Source organism: Chrysemys picta, chromosome 23 (assembly GCF_011386835.1).
Source record: "Chrysemys picta bellii isolate R12L10 chromosome 23, ASM1138683v2, whole genome shotgun sequence".
Classification (NCBI taxonomy): Eukaryota; Metazoa; Chordata; order Testudines; family Emydidae; genus Chrysemys; species Chrysemys picta.
Window position 1 is genome coordinate 9,310,511 of NC_088813.1, and position 13,548 is coordinate 9,324,058.

The following is a 13,548-nucleotide window of genomic DNA, read 5'->3' on the forward strand; positions in this document are numbered from 1 at the left end:
GGGCAGGTGTGGGGAAACAGATGGAGGGGGTAGATGTGGGGGAGGGTAGATGGGTGGAGATGGGCATATGGGGGAGGAGGAGAAGAGGGGGAGGGCAGATGGGGGAGGAAGAAAGGAGCAGATGGGGAAGGAGGAGGTGGGGGTAGATGGGGGAGGTGGATTTGGGGAGTAAATGGGGGGAGGAGACACACAAGGTGGGTTTTGAAGTGCTACCGTAATGCAGGCAGTACCACTGGAGCCGGGGGAGCAGACGTGATGGGGAGAGCTGTGTGAGAGGCAGTGTGAACGGAGACCTGGGGGCAGAGGAGAGGAAGTTGATGGGTGTAGATACATCAAAGGCGGGAGGAAAGTGGGTCTGAGAAAAAGAGAAGGGAGAAAGAGAGGCAGGATTCTGGGAGCGAAAACTCCTGAGTCTTTGGCTTTCTTTGTGATGGAAATTCCAGCCGTTGATGGCTGGCTGCCAAAGTAGCTGCACATCTGCCAGCCTGAAACATAGACAAAGCAAACTGCATTTGCCACTGGTGTGAAGTCTGGGTAAGAAGGCCCAGCGTTGCAAATTGCAGCTTTCTTCGTCTGCACTAAAAGTTTGCACAGGGTGTAGCTTCATCAGTTGCTGGGGAATCAGGACATATTTCTAATATAGTGAGGCCTTAGAAATTCTAACTGCTGGAGCAATACAAGGACAAATCATTACAATGCATAAATGCTTTTAATTTAATAATAAAATTTAACCAGCAAGAAGCTGCAATCTTGATGTATATAGATCAGGTATTGTGAATTTAAATTTGGATCCAAATATATTTTTTTCAAAAGAAAGCTTTTATAAAACTGAAAGAACAATAGACAAGTTTCTCATTTTAAGACTTCAAAGAAAGCATTTTTTAAACTAATAGACATTCCCTTTAGTGTTTGAAAACTAAAATTTTGCACCACTTAATAATCTGAAAGTGAAACTGGTTTAATTGATTATCATTGCCCTTCCTGACAGAAATGTAAATACCAAAGTGCCATGTTGGTTAGGTTTTAAAAATTCTTTCTGAGGATCTAAAGTATTATGAGTAACATCTGTAAAGAAAATGACTTATGATCATGTTGACAAAGAACGCACAATACTTTTGTCTGATTCTTGGGTGCCATATTTCAAGTTTGCACATAATTGCATAATTTCCTACTGCTCTCCACTCCAGTGAGGGATACCTGAAACTTTTGGAGAGTTGAGGTTTCACTACACTTTATAAAATACTAGTAAATGTTCTTTAGCATATTTTATGGAAGAAGTGAAAATGAAATTTGAGGGCCTCACTGCAATACTCTGGTCTTGAATCTTTCCTATGAAGGGGTGGGGAGAAACTGTTGTGATGTAAGGTTTCAGAGTAGCAGCCGTGTTAGTCTGTATCCGCAAAAAGAAGAACAGGAGGACTTGTGGCACCTTAGAGACTAACAAATTTATTAGAGCATAAGCTTTCGTGGACTATAGCCCACTTCTTCGGATGCATATATGCATCCGAAGAAGTGGGCTATAGTCCACGAAAGCTTATGCTCTAATAAATTTGTTAGTCTCTAAGGTGCCACAAGTCCTCCTGTTCTTCTTGTTGTGATGTAGGCTGTGTCTACACTGCCACTTTCAGCGCTAAAACTTGTTCAGGTAAAGCTACCACCGCTCGTTTGGGGTGGGGTTTTTTTATTGCTGTGAGAGCTCTCCCCAGCGATAAAGCGTGTCTACGCTGCCCACATCACAGTGCGGCTGTGGCTGTGCATGTGGGTAGTATTGACATACTCTCTGTGGGAAATGGGTGTGCAGATTAGGGAGGCCCTGCTGTATTTAACTATCTCAATGGCTAGTTTAACTACCAGATAAGTATGCAGTGTGGAGGAGTAATAATGAAGGATGTGAAACTTGTTGCTTTGCAGAGAATGATAACATATGGAGATATACCTATTTCATAGAACTGCAAGGGACCTTGAAAGGTCATCAAGTCCAGCCCCCTGCCTTCACTAGCAGGACCAAGTACTGATTTTTGCCCCAGATCCCCAAGTGGCCCCCTCAAGGATTGAGCTCACAATCCTGGGTTTAGCAGGCTAATGCTCAAACCACTGAGCTATATCTTCCCCCCAAACAGTGACTCCATGTAGGGAGCAGGGGTTCATGTAGATGTAGGGGACCATGACTGTCCAGCTTGCGGGAACATGGCACTACCTGCAAAAATGTAAAGACTAAAACTGGCTTGATGCAAGGAATAAAGGACTTGACTAGAAAAGCTGATGGCAGTACAGAATGAGGTCTGCCAAACCTCATGACCTGGCTAAGGAAAGGGGTGTCCTTTTCTTTGCCGAGCTCTTTGAGCATCAGCCTGTGTCACATCTGCTATAATCACTAAGGAAAAATGTTTGATCAGCTGAATGGCAGTGTTCACAAAGGTGCTATGCTGCTGCAGGAAATTCAGTAAGAAGCATTCAAAGGTGCCTGTGCTTCACGGGTCTCCCAGTACAACTCCACAAGGAGAATATTCAGGCTTGTTTATTATCTTGCAAAACCTGGTAGGCTTGTTTCAGATCTCCCCGGGGCGGCCAGCTTTGCAGCAACGGATGGCTTGGACGCTGGATGAAAGAACTGTTTGGTCCTTATGGGAGCCAAAATTGCTGAGTGGATGGCTCAAATGACGTATGAAAAATGTTGTTATGGTGGAGATCCCCCCGGCTCATCTGGAACTGGATTGGAACCAATATCAACCTAAAAGTGAAAGGCTCTGTAATTCATTTACCTCAACCGCCCACAAGCCAGCCAGCCTTCCTAAACTGGGGCCAGATTGGAACTGGTGTTGTAATAACCCTGTATCCCATTCCATAGAGTCTGTTTTTGGACGTTTATGACCAACAGCTTGGAGAGTAAATAGTTTGGAGGATCGGGGAGTACAAGTTGCCAAAGAAAACTTGAGTCAGCTTCCATTCCCTTTCACATTGTAGGGTTTTTCAATAGCCCGTCAGTTGCTTCTGTACGTTTTATGAACAGCTATTTCCAGTTTCTGACTCTCCTTGTGTCCAGTGCTCTGTGAATAATTAACTTGCTTTTTGCAAGTCATAAAAAATGTGTCCCAGAGATCCTCATCCAGTGCTGAAATGCAGCCATCTCTGGGCTGAAGCATGGTAGCTGTTAACAACCACACAGCAAAGCTGCACAAAGATCACTCATCCAGCAAAAGTGCACCTGTCTCTGGGGTGGGGCATGGCATGGTGTGCAACAGTTTAGTGCAAGGAGAAAACCCAATCCAGTTGAAATCTAGGGAGTCAGAATGGAGTTAGCTGGTTTGGGCTAGACACGTTAGCAAACTCCATCATCCTAATACTCTGACCTCCAGATTGGAATGTATCTGGTTCAAAAGATGCCATGGCATTTCCCTGAAGAGTATGAGCATTAAAACCCTAGATCAAGGGAAGCAACAGGTTAACCCTAAAATGCCCAAACTCCAATGGTATTGAGCCAAAGGTGTGGCATGACAACCATAATTGTAGATGGACACTTGCAATGGATTTGTTGTTAATGCTAATGGTGATTTTGTAACTAATGTGTTGCTATTACCAAGAACTGTAAGAATGTACAATGTTCCTAATCTGTTGGAAAATCCCTTGAACATGTTAAAAGGAATACATGAAAACACACTTTATGTTAAAAGGCCTTGTTATACTGATGTTTCACAGTTGATGCCTAGAAACAGTATTGGAACTTTTCACAGGAGAAAAGACATTCCAGACCTAATGTGCTGTATGAGAAGGGAAACTAAGGCACACTACCATATTGCTTTCACGGCTAAATGCCAAGATTCCTGTACTATAAACATAAAAAGACTTTCAAAATCGACCAATGAGATGCCCAACTTGAGGAACTTTAAAGGGGCCTGGTTTTCAGAAAGTGCTGAGCCACCTGGTTATGATGTGATTCTTTGATCTACGTCAGGGGTCGGCACGCGTGCCATAGGTTGCCTACCCCCGATCTACACATTCCAATCTGGGGGCTAGTCTGGATTTATTTCTGGATGTTTTCTAGAAAGCTGATCTTGCTGTTAAGGCATTGAGTTAGGATTTAGGGACTTGAGCAACCCACTTTCCCACCTCATCATGATCATATGGCAACCCCCATGATGGGATGGTTGAGATAATCAAGAGAACACTCCACGGTGAGTAAAGTGGACATAGTTTCTGCTGTTATTGGCTGAAGGCCTTCAACTGTATTGTGACATGTCTGTTGTGAGGTCATCAAGGTGTATGCAGGGGCTGCAGACTGCATTGATCAAGAGAGGCGGCAGGAGGAACAGCTGCCACTTCCAGCCCAGCTGAGTGAGGGGGACCCAGGGAATGGGGTACCACCAGCCCTGCTGAGAACTTGATGCACCGATGACGTTACTCACCCTGTTGAGGGAAACCTGCATCAAAGAAGGGCTTACCACCAGCTCTGCTGAGGGGAATTTTATGAGAGGTTACCAGCCTATGAAGAGAATCCCTCTTGGGCAGAGTGTAACATCATGGAGAAGAATTCACCCAAGCCTGCATTGAAACACCCAGCAATTGGTATCGACTTGGGCACCACTAAATCCTGCGTGGGCCTCTTCCGAGACGGCAAGGTGGAAATAATTGGCAACAACCAGGGCATCCGCACCACGCCCAGCTGCGTGGCCTTCACTGAGACGGGGAGGTTGATAGGGGATGAGGCAAAGAACCAGGCAGCCCTCAACTCTCCTAACATCATATTCAGTGCCAAGCGCTTGATTGGCCGAACGTCTGAAGACCCTGTTGTGCAGGCAGATGCGGCGTTCTGGCCCTTCCAGATAGTGAAAGCTGAAGGAAAGCCCCAGGTGCAGGTGTCCTACAAGGGAAAGGAGAAGGTTTTCTACCCAGAGGAGATTTCTGCCATGGTGCTGGGCAACTTGAAGGAGATGGCTGAGGACTACCTGGGCCATCCCATCACCCATGCCATTGTTACTGTGCCAGCCCACTTCAATGACTCCCAACGCCAGGCCACCAAAGATGCTGGGGCGATCGCTGGCCTCGAGGTGCTGAGGATCCTCAGTGAGACTACAGCTGCCGCCCTGGCCTACAGCCTAGACAACCCTAGCAATGGAGAACACAATGTGCTTATCTTTGACCTGGGCGGAGGAACCTTCAATGTCTCCGTCCTCACCATGGATGGGGGCATCCTCGAGGTGAAGGCCACCTCTGGGGACACCCATCTGGGAGGGGATGATTTTGACAACTGCCTGGTGAGCTTCTTCATAGACGAATTCCTAAAGAAACATCAGGAGGACATCAGCAAGGACAGGAGGGCCGTGTGGAGGCTCAGGAGGGCTTGCGAGGCAGCCAAACGCACCCTGTCCTCCAACATCAAAGCCAGTATCGACTTGTACTGCCTGTACAAAGGGATCGATTTCCACGCAGACATCACCCGGGCCCAGTTCGAGGAGCTGTGTGCTGACCTCTTCCGAGGGACCCTCAAGCCCGTGGAGAGGGCGCTGCAGGATGCAAAGCTGAGCCAAGCTCAGATCCATGATGTTGTCCTGGTGGGTGCCTCCACCCGCATCCCCAAGATCCAGGAACTGCTGCAGGATTTCTTTGGCGGCCGGCAGCTGAACAAAAGCCTCAACCCGGATGAAGCTGTCGCCTATGGGGCAGCTGTTCAAGCCGCCATCCTGATCGGAGAGAGGTCAGAGGTCACGAGGGGCCTGCTCGCCCTGGATGTGGTGTCCATGTCTCTGGGGATTGAGACGGATGCAGGGAAGATGCACACCCTGATCAGACGCAACACTGCCATCCCTGCGGTGGTAACTCGGACCTTCACCACCTTCGATGACCATCAGCCTGACCTGCTCATCCGTGCCTATGAGGGGGAGAGAGCTACTGCCAAGGAGAACCACCTGCTTGGCCGTTTCCGTTTGAAGGACATTTCCCCTGCCCCCCGTGGCATGGTCTTGGTGGAGGCGACCTTCTATATTAACGCAGATGGCATCCTGACTGTGTTTGCCGTGGACAAAGTCGCTGGCAATGCCAACCCCATCACTGTGGATGCCAACAAGGGGCGACTGAGCAGAGAGGAGATACAGAAGTTAGCGGCGGAGGCTGAGAAATACCGAGCTGAGGACAGGGCACAGAAATGGAAATTGGCCACCAAGAACTACCTTCAGTCCTGCGCTTTCAGCATGAAGCGGACCTCGGAAGATATCCTTAACTACTTCACCTTGCAGGCCAAGAAGAAGGTGATGGAGAAATGTCAGCTGGCCTTCTCCTGGCTGAGTCCAACTGGATGGCTGAAGAGGAGGAGGTCACGCCCTATGAAAATGGTCTCGGGGAACTCCCTCCCAGGACTTAAACGCCTCAGTAACAGCACCACGGGCATCAACAGAACAAAACCAAACAAGTTCGTGGTCACCACTTGCAGCTGGACTTTCCAGTTTACCCAAACTACCACTGTGATCTACCCATAGGAAGTCCTAGCAGAGACCAAGGAAGCTAGGCTGGCTGGTTGCTGTTGATTTACCTGGATTTACCATCTGATAGAGCCAATTCATAAATGGGACCCCTCCATGAATAACAGCCATCGGCCTCAATAAATTCTGCTTCTCCTACATGTCTGTACAGGTGCATTTACTAATTACTGGGCAAATAGCACGCTCCATGGAGTGTATGCCACAGATGTATTTGGGCTGCGAGGTTTAAAGGAACCTAAGAGAGTTAGGTGCCAAATCCCATTGAACTTCACTGGGAGTTGGGCACTTAATTTCCTTAAACTCCTCCAAAATACTAGCCTTGGCGTCACAGTCTGTCAGTTGTATAGGGACTTTTGAACAGGTTTGTGTGTTTAATGTAGAACCTATAGAAAATGTCTCCTTTCCAAAGGATAACCTAGAAATTTCCAAATTTTAGGGAGAGATTCTAGTCTGTTATGCTAGGGTAAATCTGAAGTGACTCCATTGAACCTAGCAGAGTAAGGAGCAGATTCTGATCTCAATTACACTGGGGTAAAACTGGAGTAACTCCAGTTAAGTCAAAATGGTTAGGTACAGATTTTGATCCGCTACCCAGATGTAAATCTGTATTGACTCCGGAGATGCGTATCTTTTCAGATATATCCCCTCTTATTTGTCTCCTCTGTAATCTAAACAGCCTATATCTTTTATAAACTGATTGAGTGTCCAGACCTCCAAAACAATTCCTTAGCTACTTACCTTTGGATCTCTTCTTTATAAATATATCAGAGGGATAAATATCAGGGAGGGAGAGGAATTATTTAAGCTCAGTACCAATGTGGACACAAGCACAAATGGATATAAACTGGCCATTAGGAAGTTTAGACTTGAAATTAGACGAAGGTTTCTAACCATCAGAGGAGTGAAGTTTTGGAACAGCTTTCCAAGGGGAGCAGTGGAGGCAAAAGTCATATCTGGCTTCAAGACTAAGCTTGATAAGTTTATGGAGGGGATGGTATGATGGGACAGCCTAATTTTGGCAATTAATTCATCTTTGATTATTAGCAGGTAAATATGCCCAATGGTCTGTGATGGGATGTTAGATGAGGTGGGATCTGAGTTACTACAGAGAATTCTTTCCTGGGTGCTGGCTGGTGAGTCTTGCCCACATGCTTGGGGTTCAGCTGATCGCCATATTTGGGGTCGGGAAGGAATTTTCCTCCAGAGCAGATTGGCAGAGGCCCTGGAAGTTTTTCGCCTTCCTCTGCAGCATGGGGCACGGGTCACTTGCTGGAGGATTCTCTGCACCTTGAGGTCTTTAAACCACGATCTGAGGACTTCAGTAACTCAGGCATAGGTTAGGGATTTGTTACAGGAGTGGGTGGGTGAGATTCTGTGGCCTGCGTTGTGCAGGAGGTCAGACTAGATGATCATAATGGTCCCTTCTGACCTTAAAGTCTATAAGTCTTCAGTTTCTTCTATAATATGCCAAAATTACTAGATGTGGGGAAAATGTTTGCTATGAAAAAGAAAAAAATCACCAAAAATTGTCAACTCACCCGTGTGCTCTGTGTCAAATATAAAACTCATACGTTCAAAGACGGGTCGAGATTCATGATCCTCTAAAAGCCCAAATTGTTTTTTAGTGACTGCAGTCCAGGGACTAAAAGCCCTGGAAATCTGGGTTCCCAGCATACTTTGCAAATACAGCCTGCACTCTGCATTGTTCCTGCAGAGCCATCATTGCTCTCTGTAGAACATGAATTCAAGCTGGCATCCTGCTGTGAATGAGGAAAGAGCTCATTTCAGAATCATCCCAGCAAATGGTAAAATAACGGAAAGCGGTCTAACAGCGCGTGAAACATGGCAAGGAAATGCTATGCTGCCCTCTGCTGGGCGGATCCATCTCTCAAGTGGTGAAGGCCTGTTCTTTAAAGGAGGAAGATGGGCTGAGGAATGACCCTGGTGTCGTCTGCTCTAAATGACAGCCCTCTACTGCTTGAACTACATGAAAATTCTTAAAGCTGGTAAAAATAGAAGGTCACATAGGCCTTGTCAGTGCACAAATTGTACTATACCAATGCAGTTCAAATGATATAATCCCTGCTCACCTCCAGTGTGGATGCAGTTATACCAGCATAAAGGTGTTTTATACTAGTTGAGTTTATTCCTCTTCGGCAAGAGGAATACTTTTCTGGTAGAAAGAAGAACAGGAGGACTTGTGGCACCTTAGAGACTAACAAATTTATTAGAGCATAAGCTTTCGTGGACTACAGCCCACTTCTTCGGATGCATATAGAATGGAACATATATTGAGGAGATATATATACACACAAACAGAGAGCATAAACAGGTGGGAGTTGAAAAAAAACTGGTAGAAATACACTTATGCCTACTTCTACATTAGAGGTTGTACTGATAGAACGATCAGTTAAAAACATATCTCTAACTAGGGAAATACAAAAACTGTTTAGACCAGGCCTTAGTCTTTCTCTGGGGCCATTTGGTCTGGTGTCCAGGAGGACACAGGACAGGTTATGGACTAACCAGCAGATGAGAGCTAGTTCAGGGTTCTTGATGGAGACAAGGGGCTGGGATACCTCCATCCAGAGATTAACGCCAGAAGAAAGGCAGGTCTTTCTCCATGAAGAAGAGGAAAGGAGTCAGCTGTCACAGTTCCTGAGATAACTGAACCTGTGACTGGAACAGAGCAGATAACTGATTTTTTTTAGTTTGGGGTTTGAACCCAAAAATCCAGGTGTGAAAAAAAAAGTTTGGTTTGCTTTGAACCTTTTTCATTTAGGGTGTTTTTCACCCTTTTTAAAAATTTCTTTTTTTAAAAAAAATCTGAATTTCAAAACGAAGCGCTGTTTTGAAATTAAAAGTTGCATTTAGTTTTAAAATGGCAGAAATAAACCATTTAGATGTTTTCAGCTCTTTTCCGGCCAAAACTATTTGCTGAATTCAACCTGAATTTGTGATGAGTTTCAGTGTCCTAAAAATGTATATATTGGTGTATTTACTATTCATTGAAAATGTAATCTACTTCTGACCCCTTTGTGGCCTCCTTGAGGGCTGTGATGCTGGCAGACCAGGTCATGTCAGAGGGTATTGAGGCCAATTCATATTTGTATGAGTATAGATCAAAGTGATTGTTAAATGGGTAAGTGTATAGGGACTTTAAACTTCATGAAAACGAGTGGAATGTTACTTGCATTGTTTCCACTTATTTGTATCCTGTTGCAATGCAATAACATTTATGATGTGTATACCCCTGTAACTAAATAACCCATCAAATGCAAATGAAGCTTTGTGGAATGCAAATGAAGGAAAGGCTAATTTCAAAGCAAATGGCCGTTCCTCACTCACCTTTATCAAAGGAAAAGCCACATGAGTAGTGTCTCTGTCAGCTTGTTTTCTGTGAGAAAAAGCTTGAAAGATGGATTCTGGGAAAGATCCCTCAGCTCTGGACCGTATGGACTCTTACAGGGAAGCATACCAGATAAAAGGCGGAGATCCCCTGAGAGAGTCTGGGTACCCCGACCAGACTTTTGGGAAACTGGCAGTTTATTACATCACTGCCATCATTTGGAATTACAAATGGTGATTCACCTGTACATATATTTTACCTGCTTTAACATCTCAATAACGCTCATTTCTTTTTCTTAGCTAATAAATCTTTAGTTAGTTTACTACAGAATTGACTATTAGCGTTGTCTTTGGTGTATGATCTGAGTACAGTACCAATTGTTCTAGGGTAAGTGACCGGTCTCTTGGGACTCAGAGCAACTTGATGTGGTGTGAATTTTGGTTTAAGTGACCATTATCACCAAGTTTGGTTTGTCTGGGTGACCAGAGAGGCTGGACAATCAAGGGGACAGTCTGTGACTCCATGCTAAGACTGGGATAGTGATCCGGGAACTCACATTTGTTACTGGTTTGGTGAAATCTGATTATAGAAGACACCGCCAGGTAGGGGTGTCTGCCCCGTTTTTTGACAGTCTGCCCTAAGGTTGGCACTCACAGTTGTGAGCCACTAGAGACAGCGTGACAAGGGTGTCCCATTTAGTCCTCAGGCCTCTAGCCATCACCTTTTTCCAGGTGTGATCCCACAATCCACTCCCTCCAGATGGAGCACGGAGTTGCGGAAACCTGCAATTCACTGTAATCACCTCAACAGGCCTGACTTTAATTCAGCCCCTGCAGTCCCGTTCTCTCAGGGGCAGTGACAAGGTCAGCCAGGGACCAGCCAGCTCTCCTAGAACAAAGTACTGTTGATTCAGAAGCATTTCAGAGAAAGGTTTCAGAGTAGCAGCCGTGTTAGTCTGTATCCGCAAAAAGAACAGGAGTACTTGTGGCACCTTAGAGACTAACAAAATTTATTAGAGCATAAGCTTTCGTGGACTACAGCCCACTTCAGGTGCCACAAGTACTCCTGTTCTTATTTCAGAGAAAGTAGATGATGATTTCAGAGAAAACATACCAGGAAACCAAGCATTTATTTGCAGGTCTAGCTTACCAGGCAGTGGCACATCTTCCCCATTGGGATTAAAATACTTCAGACCCTTTCTGCAGCGTCTGTCTCTCTTGATCACAGTTTCATGTTGGTCCTTAGCTCAAATCTAAGAGTCCCCCCACTGTCTGCGTCAGGGTGGTGGTTTTATACCGTTTTCAGTTCTTTGTTTGCCAGGCCATTTGAGTGTATCTATGCAACTTTGCGAGGACCAAACTTTTCCAGACTTGTAACTTGCCTTAGGGATTGGCATTATTCTTCCACGGCCCCCCAGGGAAACCTTGTAACTCCCCCATTGAATTAGGAATCTAATCGCTAGCCAATAAAGATACATGTAACATCAAGTTGATGCAATAGATTTTGGTGATTCCATGTGTCCATAGTATCTGTCACATCAGGCCATGGGCGCGCACGAGCACCATGTGTCCTTCCCAGACCAGCTGAATCTGGACCTGGCTGTAGGGTGACCAGATGTCCCAATTTTATAGGGACAGTCCCTATTTTGGGGGCTTTTTCTTATATAGGCACCTGTTAACCCCCACCACCTGTCCTGATTTTTCACACTTGCCCTCTGGTCACTCTACCTGGCTGTCTGTCTGGTTTGGAGTTGTCTTGGGATGGTTGTGTGGAGCCCACCATGTGCCTCCCTGTCTCCGGCTCTTACAGCCCACAGGTGCAATGAAGCCAGGTGGAAAAGAGCTGGGATCCAGGGTCAGGAGAGAATCATAGATGACCGTGTAGGACTGGAAGGGACATCAAAAGGTCATCAGATCCAGTCTCCTGCACTCAAGGAAGCACTATGTAATAACTAGACCATCCCTGACAGGTGTTTGTCTAACCTGTTCTTAAAAACCTCCAATGATGGAGACTCCACAACCTCTCTAGGCAATTTACTCCAGTGCTTAGCCACCCTGAGAGAGCTTACTTCAGCACAGCTCTACGTCCAGTCTCCAGTCATCGGACAAAAAGGGGGGTTAGTGGATTAACGATCGTTGTAATAAACCATAAATCCAGTGACTTTGAATCCGTGATTTTTAATGGCTAGCGAAGTTATGAATGGGAGCTTCAATTCATAATGTTGTCCTATGACTGTAGAGGTGTTAACTGGCCACTTCCCCTTGACTGGTCCCTTGAAATAGGAGTTAGCTACTTCTGCTAAACAATCTATTCCGCCTTGTATTTAGCTGACACACCCTGAGTACCTTTCCCAGAGTTCTGAGTAAGCTGGAAAGCTGGTCTCTCTCACCAATAGCCAGCCAAGTCCAATAAAAGATGTTCCGTCCCTGCCCCCCGCCTTGTCTTTCTTCTCCAGCTCCGCGGTGGACAAAAGGCACCTGTGTCAATAATGTCATCTGATGCCTGTGGAAAAGAAAAGCCATTAGTGAAAGTGACCCTGCAGCCAATGTTCCCTCTCATTTTTCCCATCTATGTGCGGAATGAAGGTTATGTGCACCAACATGGAGGCGATGTGTAGTGGGGGTGGGGCCGAGGGGGTTGGGGTGCGGGAGGAGGCTTAGGGCTGGGACGGAGGGCTGGGATGCAGGGGGGGGGGTAAGGACTCTGGCTGGGGGTGCAGGCTCTGGTATGGGGCTGGGGATGAGGGGTTTGGGGTGCAGGTGCCCGGGGCTGCAGCAGGGAGAGAGGACCCCCTCCAGCCCTCTCCCCACCTGCAGGAGCCCTGGGGGAGAGATGTCTCTCCTCTCTGCGCTGCTGCTGCCCCGGGGCTGGGGGAGTCGCCGAAGCTCGGCACGCCCCAAGCTTGCCTCTCACCCCACGCCTCTGAGTGCAGTGTGCACGGCTGCGCACCTTGGAGGGAACATAGCCTGCAGCGATAGCATGATGGGCTGCCTGTGCATCATCATCCCAGCGACTCCATATCACGGGGATGCTGTTATAGGGTGACCACATGTCCCGACTTTATAGGGACAGTCCAGATTTTTGGGTCTTTTTCTTATATAGGATCCTATTACCCCCCACCTCCTGTCCCGATTTTTCACATTTGCTGTCTGGTCACCTTACGCTGTTTACAAGTATCACAATGATTTCCCCCCCCCCCAAACTGCAGGTTCCCCCAGAAGTTTGTCTGCAGAGAAGGGGGGCTCTCAGCTGCCAACACTGGGGCTGGAGGGGCAGCTCCCACTGCTGAGTGGGGAGGCAGCTTTTGCACCCATTTATGGAGCCCCCACCCCCACTGTGGTTAGGGTGTCCAGCTCTGGGGGGGAGGACAGGGGGATGGACTGTCATGGGAGCAAATGTACTGATGTGGGAGGGTAAAAGTTTGCAGGATCAGGTGCAAAAGGGGGAAGTGGAAGTACCCCAATGCTGCCAGGTACAAAGGGAACAAACTGGAAGTAATGGGGGTAGGGAGGAGATGTTCTCTCCCAGTGCTAGTGACTGTGGCTTGTACCATAGGAGGGGAAATTTTTGTAAGTAGACGGGTGCCTTTTAAATGGGTGAGGTTCCTTTAAGCCTAAGTTTCAGTTTCCTGGACTCATTTATTTCCTTCTAGCGGAAAGTGAAGAGCCTGTCGACAAGAGAAACGAAACTGGGAGAGATTAAACGAACAGCAGCAGGGGAAGAGCT

General features: G+C 46.7%; 1 protein-coding gene across 1 annotated transcript; it reads left to right on the forward strand.

The window, feature by feature from the left end:
• The first annotated feature begins 2,382 nt into the window (after positions 1-2,382).
• LOC101938352 (heat shock 70 kDa protein 1A-like) lies at positions 2,383-6,611 on the forward strand. The gene has a single exon (XM_008168892.4). It carries the CDS (start codon positions 4,518-4,520, stop codon positions 6,468-6,470), a length of 1,953 nt encoding a protein of 650 aa, XP_008167114.2. The 5' UTR covers positions 2,383-4,517; the 3' UTR covers positions 6,471-6,611.
• Positions 6,612-13,548: the final 6,937 nt, after the last annotated feature.

What these genes read in the sequence shown, in the direction of transcription:
- LOC101938352 (XM_008168892.4), top strand. Translation starts at nt 4,518, where the DNA reads ATGGAGAAGAATTCACCCAAGCCTGCATTGAAACACCCAGCAATTGGT.